The 20,388-nt window shown below is 43.4% G+C and overlaps 1 protein-coding gene across 8 annotated transcripts in view; it reads left to right on the forward strand.

Moving 5' to 3' along the window:
* The window catches only part of LOC144128387 (uncharacterized), a 119,542-nt gene that overhangs the window by 84,148 nt on the left and 15,006 nt on the right, over positions 1-20,388 (forward strand). The window contains exons 3-16 of one of the 8 annotated variants that reach the window (XM_077661751.1): positions 42-275; positions 5,018-5,097; positions 6,852-7,009; positions 7,892-8,055; positions 8,928-8,972; positions 10,329-10,450; positions 11,311-11,527; positions 12,747-12,945; positions 15,095-15,171; positions 15,704-15,905; positions 16,026-16,106; positions 16,334-16,453; positions 18,219-18,437; positions 20,141-20,307. In XM_077661751.1, the coding sequence (XP_077517877.1) occupies positions 42-275; positions 5,018-5,097; positions 6,852-7,009; positions 7,892-8,055; positions 8,928-8,972; positions 10,329-10,450; positions 11,311-11,527; positions 12,747-12,945; positions 15,095-15,171; positions 15,704-15,905; positions 16,026-16,106; positions 16,334-16,453; positions 18,219-18,437; positions 20,141-20,307 (2,085 nt within the window). The remainder of the gene's footprint in view (positions 1-41; positions 276-5,017; positions 5,098-6,851; positions 7,010-7,891; positions 8,056-8,927; positions 8,973-10,328; positions 10,451-11,310; positions 11,528-12,746; positions 12,946-15,094; positions 15,172-15,703; positions 15,906-16,025; positions 16,107-16,333; positions 16,454-18,218; positions 18,438-20,140; positions 20,308-20,388) is intronic. The other 7 variants (XM_077661754.1, XM_077661758.1, XM_077661752.1 and 4 more) reach the window with 7 other exon arrangements.

Genomic DNA, 20,388 nt, shown 5'->3' on the forward strand with positions numbered 1-20,388 from the left:
TAGTAGGGGGGGTGACCCCTTTTTTCCCTATGCTCCTGCAGCTACTTCCAGGAAGAGCTGGTGAGCGGCGGAGAGCCACCGACGTCGGGAAAGAGGCCCTGCCTGCCCACACTACCGCCGCCGCCACCTTCGGCTGGCTCCGGCCTCGGCTCGCTGGGACCGCGCGACGTGCTGCCTTCGGTGGCCGCACTGCTGCAGAGCGCGCTTTCCCAGGCGGAGTCGACAGCAGCCGCCAGTGCTCCGCAGCCAACGGCAAACTCCAGCGCAGCGCACGGGTAAGCGAGTACGCTGTACTTCGTCAGGGAGTCTGTTTAGTGGAGGTATGGACTAGTGTTTAGTGCACGGCGGGTTAGCCGGCTGCCTGCTGCTGACACGCAGTGGCTTGGTGGGGGCGCGCACCTGCTCCTGCCCGGTGGCAGGTGCGCATGCGCAGTGGTAAACCGTGTGGTCGGGTCCTACGCTCGCGTTAGTACGTCTTCGCTAAACTAAAACGCTCTGAGAGAGTGTTTCCTGTCCGCTTACAACTCTGTTACTTGGGAAAGCTTTAGCATAGCGCATACCGTCTCCCCTCATCGCTAACCACGGTTGCCAGCCACTAGAGATTTAGCCTGCAGCAGACGTACTAGTGGAGACGTATTCCGGTTCTGGAAATACTTTAGTTTGAGCTAGTTGGTTGTAACCAGTCGCTCAAATGCGAAATGGCGCGAAGACACGAGGGCGAACAGAGACACGACTGGCGCTACCTACCAAATAAGTTTACATTTCGGATAACGCCACTAGTAAACCACACAGGAATGCGCAAATACAGTAAAAAAGAGGGTGAAAGGATAAGATGCACTCGCAAGGTAACATAAGCAGGGATTGAAATGTGGGTAACGATCCGTAAAAAAAAGAACAATTTCTTGATCTGAAAGTGACACGGAAACCAAGAAACCAAACAAAAAATAAGTTTGCCGCCCACAGTAAATGGAGAGCGCGAGGAGCGAGGCGATGGTCTACACTCCCTACAAGTTATTTCAAGCTCGTGTGGCAAAATTAGCCCCTAATTTAATTCTTCATCAGCCTGACTACGCCCACTGCATGGCAAAGAACTCTCCCATGTCTCTCCAATTAACCCTGTCCTTTGCCATCTGCCCCCACCGTATGCCCGCAAACTTCTTAATCTCATCCGCCCACCTAACCTTCTGCCGCCCCCTGCTACGCTTGCCTTCTCTTGGAATCCACTCCGTTACCCTTAAGGACCGTCGGTTACCTTGTCTTCGCATTACATGCCCTGCCCAAGCCTATTTCTTCCTCTTGATTTCGACTAGGACGTCATTAACCAGCGTTTGTTCTCTCACCCACTCTGCCCGCTTCCGGTCTTTTAACGTTACACCTATCATTTTTCTTTTCAAAGCTCGCTGCGTTATCCTTAGCTTGAGCTGAACCCTTTTCGTTAGCCTCCACGTTTCTGCCCCGTAGGTGAGTACCCGTAAGATACAGCTGTTGCATACTTTTCTCTTGAGGGATACTGGTAAACTGCCATTTATGATCTGAGAGAACCTGCCGTATACTCTCCACCCCATTCTTATACTTCTGGTTAATTCCCTCTCATAATCCGGATCAGCAATCACTACCTGTCCTAAGTATACATATTCGTTTACAAGTTCCAGCACCTCGCTACCAATTGTGAACTGCTGTTACCGTGTTGCTGAAGATGAGCTAGAGACAAATGCCGCAGCCTTAGAAGATTGTGGCAAGGCAGCTGGTGATTGTCCGGAGTTTCCGCAGTTGCGAGGGGCGCCTCCATCTTTTCGTTTTCAAAAATGAATTCAAGAATTATGTCTGTAAACGAGAGGCATTAGCAGGAAAAAATTACAAATTGTTCATTTCCTCTCCTTTATCCATAACGGTGGCCCAGCGGCTGTGCCCTCCTGCGACAGCGAGCGCGATGTCTTGGGTTTGACTCCGGCCGCGGCAGCCGCATTTCCGTATAGGTGAAATGCAAATGACGTTCATCAAATGACGTTTTCGGTGCGCAGCAAAAAATCCCAGTTGGTCGAAGTTAGTCCGGGGCTGTCAACTGCAGCGCGCCTCGTCGTCCTGTTGTCAGTTCGTCGTGAAATTTTCCTGCGCTGTGGACTCTTTCCCTGGACACTGACCACGTCTAGGGCACTCATAGCTTTGAAGCGAAGAGCTTCACTACGCTATGGTAAAGCAGTCGGCGCATTGCCCAGAGAATGACCTTGAACGACCTTCAGCCCAACCACGTTATATCCGTGTATGGTCATATGTGGTACAGTTACGGTGTCGAACCCTTGACCCCTGGCCTTGACCCATGACCTTTAACATTTGACATTGGGTGACCTTTCGGTTCAGCTTTGACCTTAAGAACATCCAATGGGATGATGTGAAGCCACGTAACATACGATGGGGGTGTCGTAAGACCATGTGGTACCACGTCATATCCACGTGGTCGTGCGTATATATAGACCAGTTGTTGCGAGCGTGTAGCGAAGCTGCCATGAACAAGCCTCAGACGCTTAGCAAGCGTGCTTGCTTTTCGCTAAATTCCAGGGTTAGCCAAGTTAAGCCGCTGCCAGTTTTTCTCCCGTGATCGCTGCGAATGAGATTAGTGCACGCCCAGTTCTTGGTCGGCTTTGCCTGAAGCGCTCTCAGGTGAAGTGGTCATGTGATGGGCCCAGTTTGACCTCCTTTATAACAGCATGTTCGTTCTTGTTTTCTCCGTTCACGACCGACGACGACGATGATGATGATGCTGACCCGTTTGTAGCGGGCAGCTACAAGCGCTGCACTGCGCGTACTTGCGCACCCTAGCGAACAAACTGCGTTGTATTTTGGTGGGCGGGAAAAGTCGCGAAAACTTTTTAATGCCACCCTGAAAAGGACGGGTTCATTGAGTAGACAGTCAAAGTCAAGCAGTAGCTCCCGACTGTTCTCTCATTCATACTTTTTAAAAATTAAAATCAAATCATAAGAGAAGTCGCACATGTGGTGAAAGTGCTGATTATAGTAACCAGCCATGGAAGAAGTATTACGAACAGTAGCAATAAAAATAGCCCTCACGTTCAGGCTGGTCATCCTGCTTCCTTTAAAAAAACGTAATCACTTTCATTTTCGTGTGTGGTGTTGCCGTTCTGTAAAGGCTTCGCATTTCCTAACCACGGTGAATAGCCGGCTGCAGCAGTTGCAGCGCCCAACGATGTGTCTGCCCCATCAACCTCGCGCAGGCACGGTTAGTTGCGTGCAGCTTGCTGGTGGGCTGTGTTTCAACTACGAGTAGTTGGGTACATCGCCGTCACCACGGCAGAAACCGGATTTCGCGCGCGTTTTTCCACGTACTAAAATTTTCGCAATACCGTTACCAAAATTGTGACTTTCGGAGTTGGTTCCGGCATATGCAACAACGATCACCTTCGATATTAGACCTTCAGCTGTTGAAAAGTTGTTAAATTAATCTCAGCTATTTAATCAGTTAGAGATAATTAAAAAATAATTCCTCCTGGTTACTCTAGGCAAGCGCTACCTCTAATGGCTGGTTGTCTAACCCTCAAAATGTGCATTTTACTAAATTATTGGCTTGCGTAGCGTGGGCTATCGTGGAAGGAACGCTAATGAGAGATCGTGATATGAAACTGAGCGAGTCTGTAAATTGTCCCTTCATCTGAAGCTTTCTCATAATAATTCTAAAACCGCCAGATGTTGCAATCTCTACTAGAGTAGCACGCCGAGAACACAGGCGCTTCCTCGCTTTGAAGGTAGGCTTCGCCACAGTTAATGTAGTATTGCGGCAAAGCTAGCTTGCGGTTTTGAACGCCGCGCTCATGTCGGGCATTTTCACGACGGATCTGTAAGATACTTCGTCAATATAGAAACGGCAACCTCAGTCGTAGTATGTCGTAACTGAGAAATCCCGGGTTCGCCTCCTCACCAATAAGAATATTTCAGGTGGGAGGGAACGGGTCGACCGGTGCAGCTGTCGATGTCACTTTCTAACAAAACTTTGCGACTAAATCTTTGTGCTCGTGCCCGCCATAGATCATATACATCCTTTACTTATTAACATTTCGTCATTAACATTTCTGGGGGAACTGTTCATAGGTAGTATAAAAGCATGAGCCCAAGGTAACAACGCAAATCACTGTTTATCTTGTAACAGCATTATTCGCGCAAAGTTTATTGAAGCTACCTGCTGGCGCTCGTGCGCATAATCTCACGACTGCTGAGTCTGGTCTTTCGAAAATGTTACTTCGGCATTATTTTAATGTTGTTTAATTTTTATATAAAAGTTTAGTGATGTTAGTAATACTTTATATAACAGTTATATTAACGTTAGAGATGTTAGAGAAAAAATGACATTCAGAACATTGTCCAAACATTTGATGACAACAAGGAAATAATATTGTTATAGCGTTTCTGTGCTATCTGTAAAGGGCAGTCGTTGCAGTCCTAAAACGCACTTGTTAAACACCGAACACGACACACAACAAACCAGTTTACTTTAAAGCATTCATTTTATTGTTCATGGAGAACGCATGGTATAAACATTGTTCTCTTTACGACGACTCCGGATAGTGCTTCTGCGAGAACTGCTGGCGACAACGCCATAACAGGAAGGCGAGCGGAAGCAGTTGCGTTACATATGGTTGCCCAGGGCGGCCCTGGTTGGCTGGGAAGCCTTGTGGTGTGAGTCTCACGACGTTGCTAATCTCGAGGGAATTCTTCGCAGAATTCAGTGACCAATATATGCTGTGAAATATTTTTACTGATTGCTTGCTCCTACTATGCAACAGCTACAATGACCATGTCACTGTACGAGTTACAATTTGTGTCCCACTTTTTACTCAGTAAATTTTAAATAAATGAATTTTATTAACAACCACCAAAAATTGGATTGAGTTGTTTCTAGTTTCTTTTGAAACTGCAGGCATTTTGTTACAGATGTGTATTTCCATCCGGAGTTTGGCCTCAACAGTTGATCTGTTTTACTCACATGTCCATTCGGTCCCGCTACCAGGAACGGAAGCCAGCAACACCAGCTTCCTGAAAGTCCACCAGACAGTGGTTCTGAGCCGCCTTTTTCTCCACCCGGAGATGGTAAGTGTGGACATCTCTTCATTTCATTTCTTTTTTGGAAAACACAAGAAAAAGAAACGCCATGTGCATTCATATCAGCGACTGCTCACTAGGTGTTATGTTGCTGTGTCCAACTTTCTTGTTTTTGAGTGTGCAATGTATTTTGCTCACCCGGACCAAACATAATAAGCTGGTGGTGGCCAACTCACTCCACAAATGTCCGTGTCTTAGAGCCACGGGTGTTTAGTGGAATTTACTATTTATGAGCTTCGATTCGACTGCAAGAGCAGATGTTTCTTGGGACATACAGCTGTTTCGTTGTTTGTTGTTCAAGCATACAAGGGCATCATTTAAACATGCATTGTTCTTCATACACCACTCAGCAGTTCGATGTTATGGAGAGGCTAGCAACATAAGTTGTCAACAGCATAGTGAAAGATGCAATTTCTGCTGCTTGACCTCTGTACAGCATATCCAGCAGAATGATTGTTTCAAGAATAGCGCCGTAAAGTAAAACCAGTATTTTCATTGAAAGTGCAGAATGTGAAAGGAATATTTGTCTAGATCAATTTATTTATGTACTGCCTGACATTATACCTGTTAAGATGTTTGGCCATTGCATATAATGGAAAATTTTGAAATGAAGCATTAAAAGGATAATGTATTTTCATAGTTGAAAAGTTTTTGAATAAACATAGGTAATAGATTTGTTGTACCCTACAAAGTTTGACAGTGCGTACCATGCAGTTATAGCCTAAAATTTACTCTACAAAATGTGTGTATGAAAACATGTAGTCATATATAGCAGTGCAAGCACAAAAAGCAAAACATTAGATTGGGCTTGGTAGACAGCATGTGAGAATGCAACTCAACTTTTTGCACTAAAGGGGAGCAAAAATGGTAAGATGGCCATTTTATGCCAGTGCATGAGTTTCTTACTACACCTCATACATACTCCTCTAGAGCACACTCACTGTACAAATGAAATCTTATGTATCTGTCACTATTTACCTGGTCACTTCAGTCTAAAATCATCAATAAATCAATGGCAATAATGCAGGTATTTATGATTACATTTACTAGTGTGAAAATAGTCAGTAATACTGCTTACAGCTGTGTTCATCGTGAGAATCGGAACCACACTTCCCTAAAAAGATTTCCAGTTTTACTTGACCTTAGAGCTTGCACTCAGGTATGGGTGCATATTTTTGAGCACGCATTCATTATTGGTACCACAGCAGCACAAGGTAAAGTTGAAACACCTTGAAAGACTCTTTGCCAGAAGGCTACGTGAGAGCTCATCTCACTTTCTTTGTTTGGCAGTCAACATGACATACTGCAATAGCAAGGCAGTGTTTTCTTGCATTGCATAACTTCAGGAATGCAGCTGCAGCTAAAAGAGGTAGGTGGTTGGATGTGGCCTTTGTAGTGAAAGCTTTCCCTTTCACTAAGTAACCCTGTAGTATCATGTGCATTGTGGAATGATTGGTGACCTCTATAGCTGCTGCAGGGATGACATGCTGCAAATCCTGAACTCATGCTTCAGATGCTCCTGCCTGCTTTTGGGGTGGGGGGAACTAAGATTGAGGTTAGGAATGGCAGATTTGGCTAGCATCAGTTGCAGTATTGAAGGCATCTCGAAGTAAAAATATATTTGCTAGTTTTCAGAAGCTTTCCTTGCTGACACCCAATCACAAGTGTCTGATGCCACATGCAAACAATTACTGCCATTCCTAATCGTTGCAACTCGTTTGTCTTGAAATGGTTGTTTCCAGCAGCGGACGGGTCGAAGGTGACAGGTGGTAACCACGCAATGCAGTCATCACCCAGCCAGAGGCAGGCAGCCTCTCATCATTCTTCGCTACATGGTGCCTACCATCTGGCCTCAGCTGCTACTGCAGTCCCTCAGCACCAGCCGCCACACCATGCTACGGTACCCCCCCTCCTCTCCCCTGTGTGCCTCGCTTGCTGTTTGAACTTTCCTGCAGTACTGCAGTACTTGTGCATACTGACAGCACAGCATAATATTCATCTAGATTTCACCAGTGGTTGGATGATGAGCATAAATAGAAAAGCGAGGATAAGGTGGTTGCGAGATGGAGTCCAGACCAATTATCTCCACTGTGAGATGATATAAACAAGGCGCAGTTATGTTTTGTACAAATTTAACTGTGTGCCACAACAATAAACATTTTTAGAAATCTCCTATTTTATTTGTCGAGATGATTGGAAAGGGAAATCTGCTGCTGCATGCACTTTACGAGTCTGATCGAAATTGCTGATAGGTGGACTATCGAGTAGTGCTGGGGTACAAGTTAACTGTGTTGAGACAGTGCATGAGAATGGACAGAATGTATAGCAACCTAAGAGCTGTTCCCCCTCCCCTTCCTTCATTTTTTTTTTCAAGTTTTTCAGCTCTAAGAACTGTCTGTAAAAAACGTGGCCAAGCCATGCATTGCCTTTAGTATGGATGAGTGCTGCCCATAACTGCTCATTTCCATAGTGTTGCAATATTACAAATGCCTCAAGGTTGTAGATACCTCTTGCAGTCTTTGGCTACTGTGCCATTGGTGCTTTGATTTTTGTATAGTTTCAAGTTGTTTCAGTACTGCTTCACTCATCTCTTATGTTCATGTTGTGAAGTGATTCGGCTGTTTTGTATGTTGTGCCTTACTACAAATGTTGGAATTCATGCGGAAACATCAGAGGCAATATTTTATCTAGCCTGTCACAAACTTGCAGTGTGAGAAGCAGGCACACTTATGTGAATTCTTTCCTTTTGCCTTGCTTTCCTCTGGATCTCTGCCTCTGCCAGCAGGCCACTGGGGGCTTCCAGCCCAGGGACCCAAGCAGCGGAGGCCTTGGCTTGCAGCTTCTGCCGGGGAACCCCACTGACAGCGAGCAGCAGTTATTAAATGCACTACCCGGCATCCTAAGCTTGCCTTCTCAACAAGGCCCTATGACGCCACTTTACAAAAGGTGCAATTCCTGTTCTTCACAGAAAATTTGTTTTTCTGCAGACTGAATACATGCAAAAATGAAGTGGTGTCCAAGACTGGATCGCCTGCTTTGAAATCTTAATTGAAATGTACAAAGCTGCATGTGATCATGAGTGCAACCTGACTGCCAACCACTTACTGATATCCTCAGTGTGTCCAACTTAGGTCTGGATGCTGTACGATTAAAGAGAATGTACTTCATATGTCTGAGGTATATCTCGGCCATCCTCATTACACTACCAACTGAAATTTAAAGTTGCCTTTTGATTACTTTTAGAAATTTCATGTGGATATGTCAGAATCTCGAAGAAATGGTTATCTTGGCACAATATGCTTGAAACAGGTACAATATATGCCTTTGGTGTACTTTTTCAACGTTTTAAGATAACCAAGTTCAAGTCAATGAGTTCATTTTCGCTCTCAGCGCAACACAAACGGGACACAAGACGAAGGCACAAGGACGAAGGTGTCCCGTTCGTGTTGCGCTGAGAGCGAAAATGAACACTTACCAACTCGCCCAAATTTCCGCCTTGCTCAAGTCAATGAGCACTTATTGTATATACATGTACTCAGCATTCAGTAATTATGGCATGTACGGCGATGCCAACTGCTCCTGTTTTCACTGCTATCATTTATGTGTGCAGCAATTTGAAATGAATTCTTCACACAAAAAACAAAGAGAAGTATTTCTTGGTTACAGTCATTGAAAAGGCTACGACTGCTGTCAGTAATGATTTTTGATGGTGAGCGAGAAAATTAGCTGTTGGTAGTTTTTATCACAGTGTTTTGCATTGTGTGTGCTTAGCCAATAAATACGAAGTGGTTAAATGGTTGGTGGTCTTCACTTTGCAGATTGTTCCTGCCAGGAGCACACATGCATGATATGGAAGACCTCAGGTGAGTCACTGTCTTCACTCATGCACCTTAAAAAAATTCTTTGGACATTTTCCATCGTGTAAGAGAGAGAGAGAGAGAGGTATATTTAAAGAGAACAGTGGAGAGGTCAAGCCTGGGGGGCCATTAGTTGGGCCACTACTCCGCACAGGGGATGGGGAGAAGAAAAAAGAAGGTTATGATGGGTGATGAGTGATGATGTGTATAAAGGAGAGATGGGAGTATATACAGGCACAGCAGGAGCTCACCTAATCACTGTCATGAATTGAGGCTCTTGTTTCACAAAAAAATGAAGTACAAGGTCCTCTGAGAGTAGCCTGCTTTTAAACATGCCAAGGAGGTGGCCAGCAGCACTCTTTCGTGCACATACACAGGGCGTACTGCGATAACATGGTTCATAATCTAAGTGATATGACAATAACAACAGTCTCAAGAGCTCGCAAGTAAAATTAAATGTAGATAGCACTGCATGAAAGTGACTAATAGTCTCAGTCTATAGGCTTGCCTGATTACGTTGAATGCCACAAGTGGTATCTTGGAAGCATGCCTGCTGGACAGAGTGCACAAGGAACACGAAGCATTTGCTTGTGAAGTTTTAAAATACCTAATGTTTGAGAAGCTTCCCATATTTCTGAGCAAGCACTGTTTCTTTACTGTTTAAAAAGAAACTAAAGGAACAAAGGGCTGAGAACATCAAACCCACGTGCCAGTTGACTGGGCAGATATTTATGGCATGAATAGAGCAAAGATGTAGTCATATACACCGAAAAGTTGTAGCTCTCTCACCACTTCAGTGCAGACAGTTAAGCAGCTGCTAACTGAGGGACGCGGACTTTGGTATGCTGCAAGTGCATGCACATCTCCACAGATGCTGCCACTGGTTTTTAAATTGCATGAAGTTGCAGTTGAATAACTGAAGTGAGTTGCGAAGCAAAATTTATTTAACAACCCATTTCAATGTATGCCACTCCATGCAGCATTGTAGTGTTGCTGTGTGCCCAGACACACAGCAACACAGATGTGTTTCTTCTTGTGTGTGGTTGGCAAGCAACAGCAGTAAACTGAGCTGTGGAGGTAGCCACAGGTCTGTGAATCATGGTTACCTGTAAATTATTTTTGTGGTACTGTACTGGAGCCCCGTCTTTATTCTTAGCAGTTAGCATTTGCAGTACAGTCACTGGCAGACACCAGTTTTTGTAGCACACTGTTTGCAGAACTTACGTGTATGCCAAATATGAATGTGATGGAGCCGAATTATTTTAACTATACACAGCGCCCCTATTCAGTGCATCCTAACACTGTGTTCTCTTTTTTTTTTCTTTCCCCTCTGCCTCGATTATACACCATCGTGGTGCACAGCAGTCGAGATGACTTCATGTGCGAACAAGTGCCAGACTGCCCTGGGAGCTCGTCCCACAAGCGGAGGAGATTGTCTGACTCGGGTCAGTCCAATGGCCTCATTCAAGTCAAGCAGGAACCAGGTACCATGCCAAACCTGCGTGTCTGGTGCTGGAATGAATTTGATACCATCTTTCATGTGTTCACATATTGTGTATCAATGATGGCTGGCAGACACAACTCTCATGATTGCAAGGAGTCAAAGTTACAGCTGAGCACAGCAGGCCATGCGTTTTGGAACAAAAGAATGTGACACATGCTAATGCAAATGGCATTTTTTTGCTGTTAAAACAGTGCTGGTTATAGGAATTCATGAAGAGCAGTTCCTTGGAAGACCTGTGAGAAGGAATTAAAGATGTTTGAACAACAAGCAGGGTTGTGATTGAATGTTTGCCAAAGTAATTCAGAGGCTGAATGGAACAAGCTCACAGGAGACAACATTAATTCTGTGAGGTCATGTTTCACTAACGAAGAGTAGACCTGTGGCAGACATTAACACATGCTGAGTTTCTCCAGCTGACGTGTTCCTCCAGCACTAGCCTCGCTTATGCCGCTTTGCAGTGCTGGTGCTGTGCCAGTAGCTGCTCTTAATAGCTAACGTAACTAAACCAGAAGCGATTGCATGCTGATTGTGTTGGAAAACAGAAGCTGAGGGAATGTGAAAGTGGCACGTCCTAAGCACTATATAACTTCCAGGAAAGAAATCGCTGTGACCTTGTGGGTACTGTATGTTTTTAGAGTAGTATACTGACGCATCGTAAATGAACACTAGCAGAGCTTTGCTAATGTTTCGACTGTGGACCAGGCTTTGTGAGAGTAACTCTGAATAGCACAACATGAAAGCTTCAGGCTACCTTCTGCGGCTGAATGAAGTTTTTTACCTCTGATTGAAAACATCTTCAGCTATGTCTAGCCTTTAACTTATTGCCCATTTACTTTACAGCTGGATCAGCAGCAGCTGTGGCAGCAGCAGCAGCGACGGCCGGCCCAGTCACATCGTCCATGCCCTATCTAGAGGATGAGGGCAGCTATGATGCCACCACAGGTGGTGGATCACTTGATGGGTCCGGCTTCGTAGACACCAACATGCAGTGCATCAAATTTCATCCCTTCCAGCCAGCCACATGGCACACACTTGCCAACAGGACATGCCAAGAGTTGTGCGTATACAAGAAACTTCTCCCTTTTATGTTTTTCAAGACAGCTGTGACTTTATTGCCGAGTCGGGAACTATTTTCATAACCAGTTTATGGGCGGCGTATTTGCCCCCCCCCCCCCCCCCCTCAAGTATGTGTTCTTGCTCGGAATAAAGATCTCTATATCTATTTTAAAAAATTACTTCTGCTGAGACTCGGTCTCATTTCGTAGTTGTTAATTGCCAATAGTAATGCAAGGAAATTATGTTATAACCAGTATTTGTTAGGTAATTCTCAAAAATATTGGTTACATTTGAAGGAGAGTGGTTAATTACAATGCCACACTAATAACACTGCATAATGTTGTACAGGCTGGCAGTGCTAAGCTCTGAAATATTTACAGTGACTTTCGCTCAAAGGGGTATGAGTTTCAGCATGGTAACACAGTATGGTTATGTGACACCACTGACACTCATGACTTGGAGAAAACATTACCGCAATTTTTATTTTGTTACTTTGGATGCGAACATGGGCACATCAGGAGATACTTTACCATGACAAACTGCAGCACGTTGCCTGAGCAGAGGATTGTCAGCACCAACGCAGCCCCATCCCATCACATTAGCAAACAGATTGTGGCCTGCTTGACAGGTTCATGCAGAGTGTAGTGAAGGCTTGTAGAGCAGTGACAAATTATAAAACACTACTGCAACACAAGAAGTGAGAGATCATTGAAGCTTTCACTATTTTCAGGAAAGGGCATGACTGTGAAAACAAGCTGTTGATAGCCCTGTTTCCGGGCGAAACCACCTATATCTTGATAGATGATCCATGCACTAGTGGCATCGAGTCATTTCTTATGTTGTTTTTATTGTGTTTTTTTTAGTCGTCATGTATTTGATCATCTGATCACCTGTTAGGAGCCCCAGTTTTGTATTAAGCATTTCCTTACTCTGTTGAGTGACAGTCATTATTTTTCAGTAAACCAAATTTATAATTATTGAAGAGTAGTCAATTTTACACTTGTTGGGGATCCAAAAAACAGTCGAAAGTTTCATAGCATCAGTCAGTGCATCTAAAGGTAGTCTTTGCAATGAAAAAGATGTCTTTTGTTGAAAATCCTAGCTTATATGAATATTTGGCCACATTTAGACATATTTAGACATAGTAAGTTAAACTTCTCTCTAGTCTCCTTTCCAGTACGTGTTTTTGTCACTCATGCATAACATGCTTTTGGTTGCAGACCACCTGTGATGTTCCAAGCAGATGCCGACAAGGGCTTCAACTACAGCAATGCAGACGATGCATTTGTATGCCAGAAAAAGAACCACTTCCAGGTCACGGTACAGGTGAAGGCTGATGGAGACCCTGCTTATGTCAAGACCCACGAGGGACAAATGCACCGAATAGATGCCTTTTACCTGCATTTCTATGGTGTCAAGGTTTGTACTGTGCTTATGTCACAAAGCTCCCAAACTTTGTGGAAGTAGTCAGGAACAAGAGAAAAACCTAGAGTATAAGTTTCATTACAATGTAGCAACCTTGAAAAACCCTCAGAGCTGTCCTTGAAACAGATGCCACCATTTTGCTCAGGATTTTTGGAAAAACGGGGAAATGGGGAGCTTTCATCCACCCCTATCTTCGTTTTCTGCCTCAGGAAAGAGGTCAACATGACACAAAATTATGAAGCGAGCAATTCCTTCACCGACAAGTGTTGAGCAAGCAGAAGACTCAGCAGCAAGCAATCGCTGCATTGTACTGAAGTAGCAAAGCCAGCTTCGAATGATGTGACACGAACTGCACAAGCACAGTAGATGGTAGACCATAAACCGGATTAGAGGCAATGGTCACAGGGGAAAAAAATCAATGCATTGTTTTGTGACTGTTTTGCATAGAAGACACACACTATGTGGAGAGGCTATGGCTGCATCAACTGGAGGTGTGGGCCTACATGAGCTTTCATATTTCAAGATTGCACCAATGGCTCGGAAAGTTTTCCGAGTATAGGGCTATGCTTGCAGAAAACAGAGGAAGCCTAGTGTGTGATATCCTAGGGCTGTCATTTATTGCAGCATGCTTTCGTGAGTGTTAACTCTTAGTGCTTTACTAGTATGGCCTTCCATGCAGTGTCCTTTGTGATATAAATATGAAAGGTCAGCTTTGGTGAATTACTTTTTCAGTTTTTAGCTAAACAATCAATGCTGTTACTCAGGGCACCTATTGTTCACTTTTAAAAGCCTATTTTCTATTTTTGTGAGCCGAAATGTCTGCCGATTTTGAAATTTCTTGGTGGCTAGACTTCTGGGTCATACTTCTTACCTACCATAAACTGTCGTTCTTTCATCGAATTGCTGGACACTACTTTAGTTTTCACTAAAAATAATTTTTTAGCCTAGCTTTTTGCCGTGCCTGGTCAGAAACCTCTATCATTTGGTGTACTGCAACCTCTTGGCTCCTTAGCACAACAATACGATCAGCTAAGGCGCCCGTGTGCTATGTGATGTCAGTGCACGTTAAAGATCCCCAGGTGGTCGAAATTATTCCGGAGCCCTCCACTATGGCACCTCTTTCTTCCTTTCTTCTTTCACTCCCTCCTTTATCCCTTCCCTTTCGGGGCCGTTCAGGTGTCCGCTGATATATGAAACAGATACTGCGCCATTTCCTTTCCCCAAAAACCAATTATATATTTAAACTCCGAAGGTATTCCTATTAACAATTGAACCTTTGCTATCTAATGGTCTGAATAATTGAAATAAAAAGGTTTTCTGTCCCTGTGTGGATATCTTATCTTCTCTGATCTGTATTTGCCTGACTCTTAATAACTGTGCCCAAAAATCTGTTGACGTTGCCCAAAAGGCTATAGCAGATTAGAAACCCAACAGTGCTTAGCATTTGTGCACTACTGACACATCCTGCTCATTTCCAAACCTCTTGCTTAGGACTGTTTAAGTGGCAGTGCATTCCACTAGAGCTCTGAAGACTGTGGCACTAAATGGGAAAACAAACGATTCATTACTAAGGAGCGTAGTGCATAGCATAAGTTGCTTTTGGAACCAAATTAAAATGCATGAGCCTGCCAAGTGGCCTCAGTGTGGCCACTGCTGCTACCGCATGCAGACAGAAGAGCTGAAATAAAGAAGGGAGAAAATCAAAAGAGAGACAGTGTCAGCAAAGCCAGGTTTTGGGGAGGGAAAAAAAAAAAAACTGTGGCTATATATCAAGAACAACAGTTTTTCTGCATTTCAGTCCATCACTAACAATTTTGTGTCTCACTGAGAGTGAACATATCTTTTGTACTTGAACCACTCTGCACATCACCTCACTTCGTGAAAACTCTCAGTAAACTTCTTGGAGCACATGTACCCAGGTGCCATTTTATTCACACTGTTGCCTTGGCCTTGTCAACATTAAGTCTATTAAAGAGGCTGTTCTTAAGTTTAACTGCATATATTTAGAAAGAACTTTTTGTTTCCTTTAAGTTCAGATTATTCTTCATGAGTACAATACATGACTGTATTTGAGTTCAGATTATGTATTCATGCAAGTGTACAACAAGCTGACTTACCTGCAACATATTCTTTGATTATGCAGATGGAGTCCCCATCACAAACCATCAAGGTGGAGCAGTCACAATCTGATCGCAGCAAAAAGCCCTTCTTCCCTCTTCCGTAAGTAGACTGTGTCAATGGGGGAAAATAGAAAGCTAGCTACAGGGCTAGGGAGTGTAGCAGAAGACACCAGACATACTTAATTATTAATGCATAGGTGTCAAATGGCAAGTGCCAAAAAATGATTTCACAAATCTTGAGGCATTTTCGGTGAGTGTGTTTGCCAAAGTGTTGCCAGTATTGTCACTGCTACATTTATGTATTTTGTTAAACATACGATGTCTGACATGATATTGAAAAAAACCTAGTTCTCATTTTATATTTCTCATAAAAATCTACAGTACTTGTTTACATTATGTTTTGCACATTAGTTACTGAAAGGTACTTAAAGAGCACGTTGATACATTAATCACAAAGGTTTGAGTAATGTGCAAGACTGTGCACATCGTAGTGATCATACTCTCTGCTCTTTAATAATGCCAAGCTAATTGTATGCTTAATGTTTCATGTGTGTAGAGTAACTAACTCCTTGTAAGAATGACAGCACTGTGAGCATTTCGCAAGCACAGTACACCTGTTTGCACTGCTACAGGGTAGACCTGAGCAAGAACCAAGTGGTGAAGCGCACAATAGGTCGCCTGCACTTTAGCGAGACCACATCCAACAACATGCGGAAGAAAGGGAAGCCCAACCCTGACCAGCGTTACTTCTACCTGGTGGTCAGCCTCTGTGCACATAGCGGTGATGCCAGCTATCCGATTGCATCACAAGCGTCTGAGCGCATTATTGTACGGGTAAGTTTGCTTTTTTGCCAAAAACTCCAGATGTCAACGACGCAACACTGTTGTTATGGTGCTGAAGTGACAGTTCTTATTAGGTCTGAAAAGGTATTTTTTCGAACAAACACACTGCAGGCCTCAAATCCTGGCCAGTTCGAAAATGACATGGAGCTGTCCTGGCAAAGAGGACTGGCACCGGACTCCATCTTTCATACGGTAAGAGCTGTAAACCTTAAATAGTGCTAACAGGCTACAGATGTGTAAATCTGCAGTTGATGGAACTACAATTTGGTGAAATGTTGCACGCAATGCAAACATCAATAGAATGTCTATTAAATTCTTGTGCTGCATCTTTTGAACTCAAGACACACCATTTTGTGCACAATGTGGTTGTTATCAAAACAGCTTCTTTCAAATCATGTGCTCTTCTTTCCTTGTTGCAGGGCCGGGTAGGGATAAACACTGACAAGCCTGATGAGCACCTGGTTGTTCATGGAAATGTGAGGCTGACAGGCCACATTGTGCAGCCGTCTGATGAACGGGCAAAGTCGGATGTCGTCGAGGTGAGCCGTGCTATTAGCAATGGTGAAAACTGAAATGTATACCTGTGCACCACAGGTGTGTTGTACCTGCTGCAAAAGCAAGACACGGTGCTTTTGCACAAACTCCCGTGGGCTTTGTTCAAGTTAACAGTGGCATGCCTTCCACACAAAACACATTCGAGTTGTGCATATCACTGCATTATCAAGGTACCACAGTACTGGCGTGTCTACAGTTTTGACGTAATGTACCGGTGAGCTGCGGAGATGAGATGCTGAGAGGACAACTTCATTCAATTTTTTTTCAATTGATGGTATGGTGCTTTGTTTTTTGGCTATGTTGATGTTCAATCAGGAGCAGTTGACTCATTTATTTCTAGAAAAACTGGATTTAGAAGTAGAACTTTTTTCTACCCACCACTTACCAAGCATTCAAACTCGTGACATCAAGACCAATAAGGGCTTTATGATCACAGTTAGGAAGTGAATGTCAGTTTAGCCTAGCCTTTTCGTGTACAAAAATCAGTCACGACATCATCACGGTTTTCTTTCAAAAATGGCAAAACCTGTATTTAATTTCCATCCTTTTCTAGCTTATAAAAAGTCTGTTTTCAGTGAAAGTAGCCCGTTTATCAAAAGAACATGGTAATCTGTCGGTACAGGGCAAACTTCTATTTGCCTGCAGTGTCCCCCTAAAAAAGCCGTGCTAACTAGCACACACTAGCTGGAATGATGGTTTCACATTTGTGGTTAGTTATGTCCTGTCAAGAAGATCATAGCACATGTCATGATGAAATTTTAGCTGCCCTAGCATGGAGGTAATCATCTGAAATGAACTCTTATGAAAACAGATCACTCACGTATTATGCACTCCTGTTACATTATGTTTAGTGCTTAAGTTTCGGTTTATGTTTTATGGGGTTTAACATCCCGAAGTGACTCAGGCTGTGAGGGATGCTGTAGTGGAAGGCTCCAGATGATTTTAATGACACGCACTGACATCGCACAGTACCTGGGTGTCTAGCACTTCGCCTCCATCGAAATGCGACCGCCACTACCGGGATTGAACTTGCATTTTTCAGTTCAGCTGCCGAGCGCCATAAACACCGAGTCACCACGGCGACTTTTGGGTCTTAAATGTTTTTTTCATGCATTGCTACAGATAGGTCATATTCAGTGCAGCATACGGCATGACTTCTGCAACCCAGAGAGTATTTCATAGATCACAGCAGTATATTGCGCTGATTTATAGCATGATTTATACCTTGCACATCCCACTAGTGCTCACTGCATTGCAAAGTTAGCTACAGCTATAGCTCAAGCATTGCAGGTCACGTTGAATGCTGTTGCACAGTCATGAACAAAAGTTAATGAGATGCGAGTTTGCAGGGAGAAATTTATTTTTGCGCAGGTCGGTAAAGCAGGTCAGTCAAGATCATAGAAAGATGATGGGACACAAGTGTTTGATATGCAAGAACAAATAGCAGCTGACTGTCAAGCGATGCAACGCAGAAATATATCTTTTTCCATGTTGTTGTATCTAGTAAGCTTTTGTCTATGTCTGTACATGTGGTCTGATGCAGTGGAGGCAAGTAATAATTATTTGAACTACTCTCTGTATTGGTGAAGCTCATGCATAACCTAATGTGGCGAGCTACAAAGGTCCATTCTGTCCTATAATTTAAGTTTTTCATGTCTTACCAGTCACTGTAGTTTCTGTTGAGCTATATTTTAATTAATAGTTCTTTCTTCATTTCTGTATTGTCTGTTTATCTAATTGTGTTTACAGCTCGACACAAAGGACCAGCTAAAAAATGTGGCGAAGATGCGTATTGTCCGCTACCGCTACATACCCGAGTTTGTGGACCAGGCGGGCCTTTCAGAAGCAACGGACACAGGCGTCTTAGCACAAGAAGTTCAACAGATCCTTCCTGATGCTGTTCGGGAAGGTGGTGACGTGGTGCTGTCCAATGGTGACTGCATCGAGAACTTCCTAGTTGTCAACAAGGTCAGCCATAGTTGTACGCCTTTCTTCAGTCCTTGTTTCCTTGTACACTGCTATCAGGATGTGCTCTGCGCTCCTGTATGTTTGGAGAAACTAGCTGCCATTACTGGAAAGCTAGTTTGACCAATAAAGCTGCAAGTAATGATTGTACACCTCCTGAAATGCATATTCGGGAAATCTATAAGTGACAGCAGTCATTCTGCAACTTGGATAGAAAGGTTTTTGACAAAATACTGGAAAAAAAGACAACTTGTTGCAGGTGGGATTTGGAATGACGGCATATAATGATGTGTGCATAATATCTCACTTGTACCTTTATTTTTGTTTCACAAAAGAGTATTCTATTACGAATTATAAATAGAACATGACTTAAAACAAGATATGAATCATCAGATTACTTCTTGTTAAACAAGCAAAGTGATGTGGTGGTTAACTTTATAAAGAATAATCCAATTATGTTTTAGGTTATTCCTATAACGCTCAAACTATGAAAATGCTCAGAGTTCTGAACTTGAGTTTGCAGGAGTGTGAAAAGAGGCCACATTTGTCAAGTTCTGTCAATATTTTTTTACTGAATTTCTTCACGTCGAAGTGCTGAAAACCAGAAGGCGCAAAGGGAGGAACCACACACGGGGTGCTCCATTTCCCTAGTCTTTACTTTGTCACGTTTTTAACACTCCGACATAAAGAATATGTGAAACCAGCTAGCTTGACAATATACATTCACAAAAACTTGGACCTTCTTAAACACATTTTTAAAGAAAATACAGAGCCTTTACGTTGCCTCCTATGATGTTTGCAATGAATGTTTAATGCTCTTCTTGCGATTTTCCTGCCAAAACTCTGGTTAAAACCAGTGCCATTGCCTTTATATGGTATGCGTGAGTCATCACCTTCTAGAATGGTTCAGTACATTCAGTTGGATTATCATATGAGATTATACTAATCTAGCCAACTGATACACCTTAATCTATTTTCTGGAGTGGGCCTACTTCTAGAATTTCAGGGGTCATTTGGAATTTTTGAGAGTGGGCCAACTTCCAAATTTTTGGGGGTCCACCTGACAAGGTGAGCAGGTATTTCTCACAATCCGGTGGCTGCCACAGTAGGCAGGTTGTTATGACATCACAGTCACGGGACCTGTCTCGACCAATCAGGATGGCCCATCAGGGCAGGTTGCAATGACATCACAAGGTCATGTGATTTCTCTAGACCAGGCAGGATGGTCCATCGTGGCAGGTTGCGATTCCATCACAAGGTCACGTGGCTTTTCTCGGCCATTCAGGGAATTTTGTTACAGAGAAACCAGAAACTGCATGATGACATCCTAAGTGCTATTGCTTTAACAGTTGCATGCACATACCTTTGCTCATGCAAGAGATTAATAATAAAAGCCAAAACTGTTCAATTACTTGGACGGAAATTCTGCGGTGAACCGTCACCGTAAATGTCATTATAGGCATGCATTTTAGATTTACTTCTTATATCATTACTTTTCCTTGTTTAAGTTCAACTCGGACTGCAGTCTCCTTTTATTAAACCTTTCTATTACTCTAGGCATACTATAGTGGGATTCTGCTGTAATTTCATCTGTGACGTGACTGCAGTAGTTTCGTTCTATTTCCTGTTTTTGCAGCTTTTTTTTGGAGGTTACACAGTTCTGTATGGTCATCTGTACGATCCCTTGTATTTCGTTTATTCTGCAGGAGCGAATTTTCATGGAGAATGTTGGAGCTGTCAAGGAGCTCTGCAAGGTGACCGACAATCTCGAGACCCGCATTGATGAACTGGAGAGGATAAATCGCAAACTCAGCAAGATCAAGCGGTTTGACAGTATCAAGTCCTGTTCCAGCAGCAACAGCACTGTTATCAGGTCAGTTGCCTGATAACAGCATTTGTTAACCATTCTTTAGGCGAATTAGAACTCTTGTGTGGGCTAGCTAGTACATGAGAT

This window comes from Amblyomma americanum, chromosome 4 (assembly GCF_052857255.1).
Source record: "Amblyomma americanum isolate KBUSLIRL-KWMA chromosome 4, ASM5285725v1, whole genome shotgun sequence".
In the NCBI taxonomy this organism is placed as follows: domain Eukaryota; kingdom Metazoa; phylum Arthropoda; class Arachnida; order Ixodida; family Ixodidae; genus Amblyomma; species Amblyomma americanum.